The sequence below is a fragment of the Pan troglodytes genome, chromosome 8 (assembly GCF_028858775.2).
Source record: "Pan troglodytes isolate AG18354 chromosome 8, NHGRI_mPanTro3-v2.0_pri, whole genome shotgun sequence".
In the NCBI taxonomy this organism is placed as follows: domain Eukaryota; kingdom Metazoa; phylum Chordata; class Mammalia; order Primates; family Hominidae; genus Pan; species Pan troglodytes.
In genome coordinates, this window is record NC_072406.2 from 50,221,025 (window position 1) to 50,234,592 (window position 13,568).

General features: G+C 34.9%; 1 protein-coding gene across 1 annotated transcript in view; it reads left to right on the plus strand.

Annotated features, from left to right (window-relative positions):
- Positions 1 to 13,568, plus strand: part of ANKRD30A (ankyrin repeat domain 30A) — a 212,921-nt gene that overhangs the window by 133,400 nt on the left and 65,953 nt on the right. Inside the window, exons 66-72 of the mRNA XM_024346307.3 lie at positions 1,357 to 1,418; positions 2,867 to 2,957; positions 6,458 to 6,486; positions 6,580 to 6,652; positions 10,685 to 10,713; positions 10,812 to 10,884; positions 12,246 to 12,307. Of these exons, the coding sequence (XP_024202075.3) occupies positions 1,357 to 1,418; positions 2,867 to 2,957; positions 6,458 to 6,486; positions 6,580 to 6,652; positions 10,685 to 10,713; positions 10,812 to 10,884; positions 12,246 to 12,307 (419 nt within the window). The remainder of the gene's footprint in view (positions 1 to 1,356; positions 1,419 to 2,866; positions 2,958 to 6,457; positions 6,487 to 6,579; positions 6,653 to 10,684; positions 10,714 to 10,811; positions 10,885 to 12,245; positions 12,308 to 13,568) is intronic.

The window sequence follows — 13,568 nt, forward strand, 5'->3', positions numbered from 1 at the left end:
TAGGTTATTTATAAAATTCCAGTGTATGACAGTACCATAGTTAATTGCACAATTTTTATGCCGATAAGTAATAAATAAAACTGAAAACATGCAGATTTGGGAGTCTTTAAAAAGTTAGTTTTATCTGCTGATTTCTTAGTCATTAGAAACTAAAAGTAAAATATTTAAAGTATTTCCTTGTGCAATCATACACTCCACTAAGGATTTGAACTGTGCCCCACAGCTTCTTAGAGCTATGGTGTGGCAACACGTTAGATCTCTGAAACGATCCAGGGTACGCTTCTAAAAATGAGTGAAAATGGTGACTTACCAAAGTGTGATTTGAGTTTCTTGGACCCTCTGCATGAATTGTGAACATGAGCTACGCTGAGATCACAAGTTAAATTTACTTTTGAAAACCAGGTATACAGTTGATGGATGTCAAATGATAAACGTATGCATAGTGATGAAACGGTCTTTTAAGTTTTAGTTGTGCACGTTTGCTTTTTTTCCTGAACCTGATTCAAATAGTTGTAATTTGTACTTTGTGCTGATAAAGAAAACTGGACGTTATTTTTGGTATAAATTCTTTTTCTGTCTTATGTCCCTGAGAACTCGTCAAGACTTGAGTGGGCCTTGATTTTATCCTATTACATGTGGGAACATTAGGTTACTTAAGGCAATTATATTTTCCTATACATTTCTGATGTTTCTCCAAGGTGTCACAAGCTGACTCTGAAGATATTGTTGCATTAGGGAAGAAGTGTGTCATTGTAAATGAAGCAGTTCTTAATTTATACGCAATAAAAGTTTTTTAAGCTTATCTTCCTAAAGCATAGACGCACGCAAAACACACTGTCATAGCATACTGAAATGTAAAAGGGTCGGACATATAGTTGACTGACATCAAAAAGTTAATATTTCTAAAGCATCTTATTCATTGAGAAATCATCTTTTTTGAAGAACTGTGTAAGAGAGATTGCTGAGTCAATCAACGTAAGTAATACTACCAAATAAAAAGTAACAAAGAAATGAGAGATGTTAGGTAATTACAGTTTTCTGAATGAACAGGAAACCTAGGGCATACTTTGTTTCACAGGAGAATAGGATATGACTGCTTTGTGAAGAGATAATTCATACAAGTTAGTTAAATTTCTATTTTTCTGCATTCTAATGAAATAATGTTAATTTTCAGACTCTTTAGGTTTGAATTCTATTGGAATGACTATAGAAGTAGTCATTGTAATCAACAAAAAGAATATACGGGCCACAGAGGAAAAACCACAGATTCGTGAATGAAAGTAGATTTGTATATGTTTTTAAAATTTTTAGTAGATAAATGATCTCATGAATGTATCTGTGATTAACCTTTTATAGGTGAGATACTCCCATCAGAATCCAAACAAAAGGACGATGAAGAAAATTCTTGGGATTCTGAGGTACCATGTGTTGTTGATTTTTTTAAATATTAGTATTGCATGATATGAAAACATAAATCAGATGCTTAGACTTTATTTTCTCACCTCTGCATGTGTCACCCCCAAATTATTTTTGATATTTTTCAGTATATGCTTAATGGAGAATCTATGTGCTAAGTAGATTACTGCTTCACAGTGAAATTCTGGGAATTTGTACGATTAATTTAAGAAGCCAAAGTGGTATAGTGTAAAAACTAAGGCTTAGAATTCACTAGAAATTCACATGGGATCTGGAGTACGTTTGTCTAAAAGCAAAAGAATTACACTGAGTCCAGCTATGGGCAAATATATGATTCTGTCTTATATCTAGAGGTACAAAAGTTCTAATTGTATTCATAGAGAGACACTTTAAACTGCAATATTGTAAAAGTTGGGACCTGAAAAGTTAATGCCTGGGACTTGAACGTATTGACATATCTTTATTGTTCAGTATAGATCTGAAGGAACATTTCAGCAGAAAGAAAAGCATGAGGAATAGGAAACCTTGTGGGAGTATAATAACAAGAGTATTGGTTGAGTAGTCTTTTGAAAAACGTAAATTGTATTTTCACAAATAGAACTCCTTGAGTCCCCTTATGGCAGTCAAGCTGCAGCAGCATGAGCGTCAAATAATAGTGATGTATTTTAAGGTCACAACGGCGGAAAGACATAGAAAGTATCTGACCTCTTAAAAACAAGCAGCTGCTGCCTGATGGTAACAGCAAAGGGTGGAAGTCAATAGGTAGATTTTATCTGACATTTTATTAGACAAAAAGACTTTAACACTTGTTTGCTTTCATTTAGATGTGACATAATTTTTTTCTTACTGCATTTACATTCTATTCAAACACTTTTTCTCTCACCAAAAATTTTGTCAAAAACATGTTGCTTATTTTAAGTCCCTGTTTACCGAAAGAAAGCAGCTTTTTCAAATTCTGTACATACATTCTATGACAGACTCTAAAAGTTCTGTTCGTGACATGCATGATTTTTAACACTCAACAGTTCTATGATCGTGAATATTTTAAATGTTTAATGCGGTATGTGTCCTGGCAAGTAGCAAATGTGTTGTATTTTGTTTGAAATGTCTTATTTATTTTTGATGAGGACTAGAACGTAAGTTAGATATTTTTAAGAGAGATACTTTTTGAAATATGCACGAGTGAATTTTTTTGTGAAGGTGATTTGTTTTTCCTGCTCAGTCACCGAGTTAATGGCCACATGAACGTAAAGATGAGCTTGATATAGAGAGGGTTATGTGAGGTTTTCTATCAAAATGTGTTGGGTTTCTACATGTATCTGCTCTTAAGTCGAATTGTTTGCAAAGGAGGAAATTGTGTTTTTAAAAAAGAATTTAATTAGGAAATTTTGATACTCTTCATTACTAGGATCTATCCATTGAAATTACTTATTGCTATTACTTTTAACAGAGTCTCTGTGAGACTGTTTCACAGAAGGATGTGTGTTTACCCAAGGCTACACGTCAAAAAGAAATAGATAAAATAAACGGAAAATTAGAAGGTAAGAACCGTTTTATATTTAAAAATCATTTGACCGAATATTTCTCCAAACTGATGAGGAAGCATATCCTCTAGTAGCTGAAGAAAATTACCTCCTAAATGCAAACCATCGAAAAAAAGAGAAGTGCAATGGTCATAAGCTATGTGTCTCATCAGGCGTTGGCAACAGACTATATTGAGAGTGCTGAAGAGGAGCTGAATTATTAGTTTAAATTCAAGATATTGCAAGACCTGAGGAAAATGAGAAAATAAGAAAGAAGAAAGTAGTAATAGAGCAAATGAAGACTGAGAAAGACAGAGCGTACGGATAGTACATGAGGGAACAAGAAGCAGGTTTATGTAATGGAGGATGATAAAATGAAATGATTGTTTAGGAAAAGATCGGGTATGGTTAGAAATTTGGGAAGAATATAAAGTGACCTTCTAGTACCAAAATTTACCAGAGAATTACAGCAAAAATATTCTGACTCTTAATGTCTTTCTCACTGGTGGGAAGCCATTAGGGATGGAAGCACCTGACCATGGAGAGCTGTGTTCTATTTGCAATAGGTGAGAATAAGCATATCTGCACGGCCACACATGTATATAATTTGTCATATACACTCCGTATAGACCAGAGGTTTTCAAACTTTAGAAAGTCAGCTGAAAACTTTGTTAACAATTCCCACTGAGATTCAGCCGACTTGGGATTCTGCATTTTTAAAAAGTTCTCAGGCGATGCTGATGCTGGTGGTCCTTGGACGTTGCTCTGGGTAGTAAGAGGAGAGGCCTTTTGTGGGAAAAATGTGGAAGAAGAACAGTTGGATAGAAGGTCAGGACAGAAAAGGTCAGGAGAAAGCATTATGGTGCTCTTAATTTTGAGGACGTTTTTAGTCAGGGGAGAAGAAAGGGGCAACGCAATAGAAATTATAGGTGGAAGACACTACCACTCAACAAAGTAAAAGGAAAGAGTGGGAAAAAATAATTTTAACAGGTGTCGAATGGGAAGAATCAAGAGCACAAGTCTAGTGATTATTTTTGCTAAACAGAGAGATTGTGAGGCAGGAAGCAGGGGACAAGAGAGAAGCCAACCAGATGATTTTGGATTTTCTACGAAGGAAAATGGAGTGAGCTCACTTCGGAAGCATTTAGAAAAGATTTACTGCAGACTGTTAGAGTGTGGGTGCTCTGGAGACTACTGGAATCATGAGGATTACTAGAATTGGACTAAACCTCAGTGACTCACTAATAATCTTTATTAATATGAGGCATCAATATATAGATATATATATATAGATGTATGTATGTATGTATGTTTTTGACGTTCACAATTTGAATAAGATATACTTGAATGTAAGAACCTTGGCTTTATTTTTAAGGAAGCAAATTGTGTTGGTAAAATTGCCATTTTATAAAACCTCATTAGTAAATAACATGCCACACGAAACCAGACTAATTTTAAAAACCATAAAACTCTGAATTTATGACTTGAATACCTAAATTGTTGTTATCCGTAGGTATTTTACTGATTTTAACATAGAAAATGTTATTAATGTTTAAAAGTCTGTTGCAAGTAAATTTAAATGAAATACATCAATATTGAAAGCTTATTAAATTTGCCATTCCTGATGAGATTTGTACATCTTCCTCCATGAGTGGATTAAGAGATATTGAGATGACTAAGCTAGAAATTACAAAAATGTTGGCATACTATTCCAGTATATGGGTATGAAAATCAAGGAATATTTATATTTAAAATTATGCTCTAAGTATATATCCAAGCAGATCAATTCATAACACTTTTTCTGATGTGATGTCAATTCAACATTCAGCTGAACTCTTATCCGAACTGTGTGGCTTCTCAATGACAGGACATATTAAAGAACATGATGAATGTTTGTAATGCAATGATATAAATTATTATAATGTGTTGCCTTAAAGACACATGGTGTAGCATTCTACGTTCAGCTTTTGCATTTATTTTCTCAGTGTCATGATTTGCTCCTGTGATTCCAGATCAGTTTTCTCCTTAGCAGTCAGCATATACATATTGGTATTAACACTTTTTGCAAAAATCATATATAAATGGTTGTACAGTGTTGTTGTCATTCTACAGCAACTTTTTAATTTTTGTTCAGCGATTAGCTTGTTTTTCATTTATTTTAAGATTTCAGGCCAGGTGTGGTGGCTCACGCCTGTAATCCCAGCACTTTGGGAGGCCAAGGTGGGTGGATCACCAGGTCAGGAGATCCAGACCATCCTGGCTAACATGGTGAAACCCCACCTCTACTAGAAATACAGAAAATCAGCCGGGCGTGGTGGTGGGTGCCTGTAGTCCCAGCTACTCCGGAGGCTGAGACAAGAGAATGGCGTGAACCCGGGAGGCGGAGCTTGTGGTGAGGCGATATTACATTATTGTAACGTTGAAATATGCAGGTGAATGGTATCTAAAAAGCCTCTGGAAGTTTACTTCTAGTTTTTGATACTTTCACATTACATGTTTTTTCTTTTTTAGAGACAGAGTCTGGCTCTGTCATCCAGGCTGGAGTGCAATGGCATGATCTTGGCTCACTGCAACCTCCACCTCCTGGGTTCAAGTGATTCTGGTACCTCAGGCACCCAAGTAGCTGAGATTACAGGCATGTGCCACCATACCTGGTTGATTTTTGTAATTTTAGTGGGGACAGTGTTTCCAAAATAGTGATTTTGGCCAGGCTGGTTTGGAACCCCTGGCCTCCAGAGATCCGCCCTCCTCGGCCTTCCAAAGTGCTGGAATTACAGGCATGAGCCACTGCACCTGGCCTGTATTGGTTTGTTGATGGGTACGCTTGGACCTTTTTGTATAAGTGGATCAGGAAATTTTAAGAGGACTAAACTAGAGAACCCTATGAATGTAAAAATACTCGTATTTCACAGAGGTACAAAAATGAATATATTTATTAATTTTTATTCTATAAGTAGATATGCTGCTGAATTTAGAACCTTCTCTGCAATGATAAGTACATTGTACCTTTGAACTCTCATCACAACTTTGCAATTCCTAAACTCCAGGACAAATTGAAGAACATAATAGCTACATGTATATATTGACATAAGTGATTCTGACGTGTTTCCTTAACAATATGCCATAGCATTCTCCCATTAGCTTAGTCATTTATTCTGTTTTGGTGGGGTGTGGCATGACTTGGTCATCTTGTTAAATACAACTTCTTTCCTTATATGGCCGCTTTCTCTTACTGATATTAGCATATTTCTGCTTTAGTTATTGTCACCTTAAATATATTTTCAATGTTGAAATCCTCACGGCATGTTTGATGAAATCTAGTTTTCAAATTTTCTTAGGTATATTTCTGTCACGTTGGCATGATAACAAATGCAATAACCCCAAAGACCCCAAAAGCTAGTGTAATCCCTTTTGCAATCCAAGCATGAGGATTCATCTTCATGTTGACACTGCATGAATGTTCGGTAGGCTTTGTCAAGCTTGCATACAATCAATTATATATGTCCCTTTTCTTTTAGAGTCTCCTGATAAAGATGGTCTTCTGAAGGTAATAACTTTTATATTTTTATCTTGAGTATTAACTACATATTTTATGAAGTATACATTGTATATTAATTGTTTTGTTTCCAAACCCATTTAGGCTACCTGCGGAATGAAAGTTTCTATTCTCACTAAAGCCTTAGAATTGATGGACATGCAAACTTTCAAAGCAGGTAAATTTTGTAATTTCAATTTTACTCTGGAAAGAAGAATATTAAAATATTAGAAATGCTGCGAGACTTTTCATTCCCAATGTTGTTTTCTATTCATAATTCGACGGGAAATGTCGATACAAATAATGCCAATGTGAGTATTTCTGTTTGAGAAAATGCCATTTACAAGCCTAAGATTTAGAGATTTAGAAAAAAAATTCTGCTTTACCTCATGCGGTTCTACTTTAATGTCCTGATAGGATAAAGTTTCCAATTTGCAATTTCTGTACGCGCTTGGTTTTAAGGCAGGTGAATTTTGAGACTGTGAAATATTTGCAGTGGTTCAAAGCTGATTGGAATTATGATCTTTACTTAGAAGAAAGTTTCACTTGCTGACATGACAGTTGTGAGTGTTGCCACTCTGAGAATTTTAATAAAATCAGTTTTTTTTTTTGATTAGATGACTGTGTGTGTGTGTGACTTATAATTTTAAAAAATAAGTCAAGCAATCATTACTTGATGACTCTTGGCTAGACACGGTGTTTTAGAAGAGTGACCCCAAAGCATTTGGCCTTGGTGTCTTTTAATGCTACTGTAATGAATTGCCTAGAGGTACAAAAGAGCCTGAATTAGTTTTTGTTGTCATTCCCATGAACGTTTACAACATTTTACAATAGGCCGTGCACGGTGGCACGTGCCTGTAATCCTAGCATTTTGGGAGACAAAGGCGGGCAGATAAGTTAAGGTCAGGAGTCCCAGACCAGTCTGGTCAAATTAGTGAAACTCCATCTCTACTAAAAATAACAAAAAATAGCCGGTTGTGGTGGTGGGTGCCTGTAATCTCAGCTACTCTGGAGGCTGAGGCAGGAGAAGGGCTTGAACCTAGGAGGCAGAAGTTGCATGAGCCGAGCTTGTGCCACTTTAGCCTGAGTGACAGAGTGAGACTCCATCTGAAAAAGCAAAGAAATAAAAACACAAAAGCTCACAACATATTTGTGGTTATAGACTATGTGTAGAATTTGTTTTCATGTCTTATAGGCTACGTGTAGAATTTGTTTTCATGTCTTAAATTTTCTTCTTTTTTTTGTTTGTATTTTTTTCTTCAGTTTTTTGTTTTGTTTTGTTTTTGTTTTTTTGAGCTCGCCCAGGCTGGAGTGCCGTGGCGCGATCTCGGCTCATGCAAGCTCTGCCTCCCGGGTTCACGCCATTCTCCTGCCTCAGCCTCCCGAGTAGCTGGGACTCCAGGCGCCTGCCACCACGCCCAGCTAATGTTTTGTATTTTTAGTAGAGACAGGGTTTCAGTGTGTTAGCCAGGATGGTCTGATCTGGATCTCCTGACCTTGTGATCCGCCCGTCTCGGCCTCCCAAAGTACTGGAATTACAGGCGTGAGGCACCGTGCCCGGCCGATGTCTGGAATTCTCAATAAATAGTTGTACACTGTACGTATTGTCCTGCAACTTCCTTGTTTGCTTATCGAATATTTTAGATGTACTCAATACAATTAGCTCTGCTTTGATTTAAGGCCTCATAGTTTGCCATGTTAACTCTAAAACACATTTAATTAGACTGTGTTTCCTAGCCACTAAAAGTCGACATTAAATGGCAGCTGATATCACAGAGCTTTTACTGAAGTGGGAGTATTACTGCTTCATCCAATGTTAGAAATTAAAATGAAAATATTTAAAATACATGAATTGGAAAAGTCCTACTTTCCAATATGCATTACAACTGTTACTCGTTAACCATGAAAATTATGACATTGTGACATGTCATGAGTCTGAAAAATTTTAGTTTACACTTTTTAGAAAATATCAGTAAATAGGAGAAATAGGAACATTATTATGTGAACTATTAGGCCCCCGGTGTATTTGTTGAACTTCAGAGATGCTCAGATCAGAAGTTAGAACAGGAATTTTCAAAAATGCGTAAGGTTTTAAAGTGCCAAATAACAAATGGGCTCTTGTATATGAAATAATGTCTGAAGTTGCACGTCTGAGTCTTTTTTCTCTTTTTCTTTTTTAAAAAGATATAAATCAAACGAAATCAAAATTTTGTTTATAATGAAAAGAGTTGGTTACAGATTCATTTTGTGTCTCATGGCACTGTGCTCTCTTTTTCCCTAGAGAGGATCTAGACTTTTCATCTGTTTACATGGGAAGAAGTAGTTCAGTTTATGATCACATTTCTCATATAAATTGTGAAAATTCTCCACGGCTTCACATGCTAGTTCAGAAGATATTGATGCCTTGAGAATAAACCATCTGGTTGTAACTCCAGCAGTTTTATATTTAAAGTATACCTAATATAATTGTCAACCACATTACTTTAGAAAACATAAACAAAAGATAGTTACACATATTTATTTAAAAAATGGTGACCGGGTACGGTGGCTCACGCCTGTAATCCCAGCATGTTGGGAGGCCGTGACTGACAGATCACTAGGTGAGGAGATGGAGACCATCCTGACTAACACCGTGAAACCCTGTCTCTACTAAAAATACAAAAAATTAGCCCGACGTGGTGGCACCCATTTCTTATAATTTCTCAGGCGATGCTGCTGCTGGTGGTCCTTGGAGCTTGCTCTGAGTAGCAAAAGGAGAGGCCTTTCACGGAAAAAAAGTGGAAGAAGAGCAGTTGGATAGAAGGTCAAGACATAACAGGGTCAAGAGAATGCATTATATTGCTTTTATTTCTGGGTATGCTTTTAGCCAGAGGAGAAGAAGGAAAAGATAAACTGAAATTATAGATTTAAGATACTATCACTAAACAAAGAGAAAGGAAGTGTAGAACAAATAAATTTGAAACAGTGTTGGATGGGAAGAATTCTACACAATTAGAGATTTTTTTTATATTTTCTATTTTTTTTTTTTTTTTTTTTTTTTTTTAGTAGAAGCATTCTAGGCAGGTAACAGGGGACAAACAAGAAAGAATGTAGGCAGGTAATTCTGGAGACTCTGAGAAAAACAGTTGAGTGAACTCACTTCAGATGCATGTAGATTATTTGCACTCCAGAATGTAGACTGTGGGCACTCCAGAGACTACCGGAAGCAGGAGTCCTACTAGAATTTGGGTAACCACAGTGACTCTTTAGGTTTCTCTGTTACAATCAGGCATGACAAATACATATATTTTGTTGATGTTAGCTATTGAAATGAGATATATTGGAAACTAAGAACATTGGGTTTATGTTTAAGGAAGTGTGTTGTTTTGGTAAAATTGCCATTCCACAAAAATTTATTATAGACTAATGATACACCGAACCAGACGAATTGTAGGAACTGAAAAAATACTGAATTTATACTTGAATAATAAGATTGCTTTTTAAGATAAATATTGTGGTGACTTAACAATATAAAAAAAGTTATTCATGTTTAATTCATCTATTGCAATAAATTTTTATATAAATATGTCAATATTGAATGCTTAGTATAGAGTATTTCCATGATGACTTTTACACATCTTCTTGCATGAGTGGATCAAGAAGCATTCAGATGGATAAAGTAGAGGATACAGAAATAAAGGCATATGATTACACCGTATGGTTATGGAAAAAATGAATATTCATATTTAGTATTATGACCTAAGTGTATATCCAAGCTGATCAATTCATAACACTTCAGTGACGAGATGTCAGTTCTACATGCGGCTGAACTCTCATCATAACTATGTACCTTTCCGAAGATAGGCTATATTAAAGAACAGGATGAATGGAATAATATAAGTGATTGTAATTTGTTTCATTACGTGCGTGGCGTAGCATTCCATGTTCAGCTTTGACATTTATTTTCTCATATCAACCCTTTTTACATGTGAAACACAATCTCGCTTTTGAAGTCTTAACTGCATGATCTGTGAAACGTGTATTTATATTTTCTTCAGTGTATTCTTGTCGTGTGTGTGTCCTAAACAAACCAAAAGAAAACTTTCCAAATCTAAAGTATTCATTCTCCAATTGGAGCAAGAGGAGTCAGTTAGATACTATCACGGCATTCATTTGTGGCTGGCTTGTCATATTTACTTATGATTGATGATAAATCTCTTTTGCTTTTTAGAGCCTCCCGAGAAGCCATCTGCCTTCGAGGTATTTAGTTTTATGATTTCATTTTGAATGACTTATTAACTATGTATTTTGTGAAGTATACATTCTTTATTAATCATTTTGCTTCCAACCGCATTTAGCCTGCCACTGAAATGCAAAGGTCTGTTCCAAATAAAGCCTTGGAATCGAAGAATGAGCAAACATTGAGAGCAGGTAAATTTTTCAATGTAACTATGCAAAGACCAATATTTCAATATTGGACATTTTGATGGTCTTTCTATCCCCAATACTTTAGTTTTTTCAACTTTGATGAAAAGTTTTGATCTAGGTAATGCCAATACTTTTATTGATGTTTGAAAAGCTGGTATTACAAGCACAGTAATTTTCAATATTTTTTTTAAAAATGTAGCCTTAATCTCAGATGTTTCTACTTTTGTATCCTGAAACTGTAATGTTTTCTATTTTGAACTTCTGTATTTCTTAAAGATTCAAGAAGGTGAATGTTGAAACTCCAATTTCTTTTTTTAGTTCTTCGAAACTTGATTCAAATTCCACGGTTTATTTTGGGGATCCCATCTTTTACTGATATAACCCTTGTGTTTTAACTTGAATTACCTCGTTTCCGGCGTTGTCACTTTGAGAATCCTAAGAAAATCAATAACTCGGATTAGTGAACTCTGTGTGTTTCTGTGTGTGTGTCTGCCTGTGTGCCTGTGTATGTGTGTGGTAACTTTACCTTGTAAAGATGAGGAAAGGAATTATTCATTTCTTTATGAATAATTGATAAACACACTTTTTCATGAAACTGTGATTCTGAAGTGTTTGGCTTTAGAGTCTTTTTACACTGGTACCATTTATTGCCCAGAAGTAACCAATATTCTAAACTATATTTTAAAACTATTCTTATGCATGTTTAAACATTTTACAACATGTGTGCGTGGTCATATTTAATATGTACAAATTTTTTCAACTTCTAATACATAGATGGTTGTGCAGTGTAATGTTCGGCAACATTCTTTTTTGATCAGCATTATAATTTTAAGAGACATCCGTAAAGGACACAGTTAACTGTGTTTTTAATATTAGATTATTTATAAAATTCCATTTTATGACAGTTCCGTAGTTAACTGCACAATTTTTATGCTGATAAGTAATAAATAAAAATGAAAACATGCAGATTTCTGCATCTTTATAAGGTTAGTTTTATCTGCTGATTTTTTAGTTATTAGAAATTAAAAGTAAAATATTTAAAATATTTCCTTGTTCAATCATGCATTCCACCAAGAATTTGAACTGTGCCCCAGAACTTCTTAGAGATATGGTGTTGCAACACGTTGTATCTCTGAAACTATCCAGGGTCCACTTCCAAAAATGAGTGAAAACGGTGGCTTACCAAAGTATGATTTAAGTTTCTTGGACACTCTGCATGAAATATGAACGTTAGCTATGCTGAGAATATACGGGCTACAGAGGAGGAACCACAGATTCGTGAATGAAAGTAGATTTGTATATGTTTTTAAAATGTATAGTAGAGAAATGTTCTCATGAATGTATCTGTGATTAACCTTTTATAGATCAGATGTTCCCTTCAGAATCAAAACAAAAGAACGTTGAAGAAAATTCTTGGAATTCTGAGGTACTATGTGTTATTGATTTTTTTAAATATTAGTATTGCATGATATGAAAACATAAAATCAGATGCTTATACTTTATTTTCTCACCTCTGCATATGTCACCCCCAAATTATTTTTGATATTTTTCAGAATACGCTTAATAGAGAATCTATGTGCTAAGTAGATTACTGCTTCATAGTGATATTGTGCAAATTTGTAGGATTAATTTAAGAAGCCAGTGTGGTACAGTGGAAATAATAAGGGTTAGAATTCACTAGAAATTCACATGGGATCTGAAGTACGTTTGTCTAAAAGCAAAAGAATTACACTGAGTCCAGCTATGGGCAAATATATGATTCTGTCTTATATCTAGATGTACAAAAGTTCTAATTGGATTCATAGAGAGACAGTTTAAGCTGCAGTATTGTAAAAGTTGGGACCTGAAAAGTTAATGCCTGGGACTTGAACGTATTGACATATCTTTATTGTTCAGTATAGATCTGAAGGAACATTTCAGCAGAAAGAAAAGCATGAGGAGTAGGAAACCTTGTGGGAGTATAATAACAAGAGTATTGGTTGAGTAGTCTTTTGAAAAATATAAATTATATTTTCACAAATAGAACTCCTTGAGTCCCTTTATGACAGTCAAGCTGCAGCAGCATGAGCGTCAAATAATAGTGATGTATTTTAAGATCACAACTGTGGAAAGACATAGAAAGTATCTGACCTGTTAGAAACAAGCAGCTGCTGCCTGGTGGTAACAGCAAAGGGTGGAAGTCAATAGACAGGTAGATTTTATCTGATTTGTAATTGGACAAAAAGACTTTAATACTTATTTGCTTTTATTTAGACATGACATAATTTTTTTCTTACTGCATTCGCATTCTATTCAAGCACTTTTTTATCACCATAAATTTTGTCAAAAACTTGTTGCTGATTTTAAGCCCTTGTTTATCAAAATAAAGCAGCTTTTTCAACATTCTATGCATAAATTATATGACAGACTCTAAAAGTTCTCTTCATGACAGGCATCATTTTTAACATTAGACAATTGTATGATCATGCATATTTTACATGTTTAATGCAGTATCTGTTATGGCAAGTAGCAAGAGTATTGTATTTTGTTTGAAATGTCATATTTATTGTTGATGAGGACGACAACATAAGTTAGATATTTTTAAGAGAGATACGTTTTGAAATATGCACGATTGAATTTTTTCGTGTATATGATTTGTTTTTCCTGCTCAGTCACTGAGTTAATGGCCACATGGACGTAAAGATCAG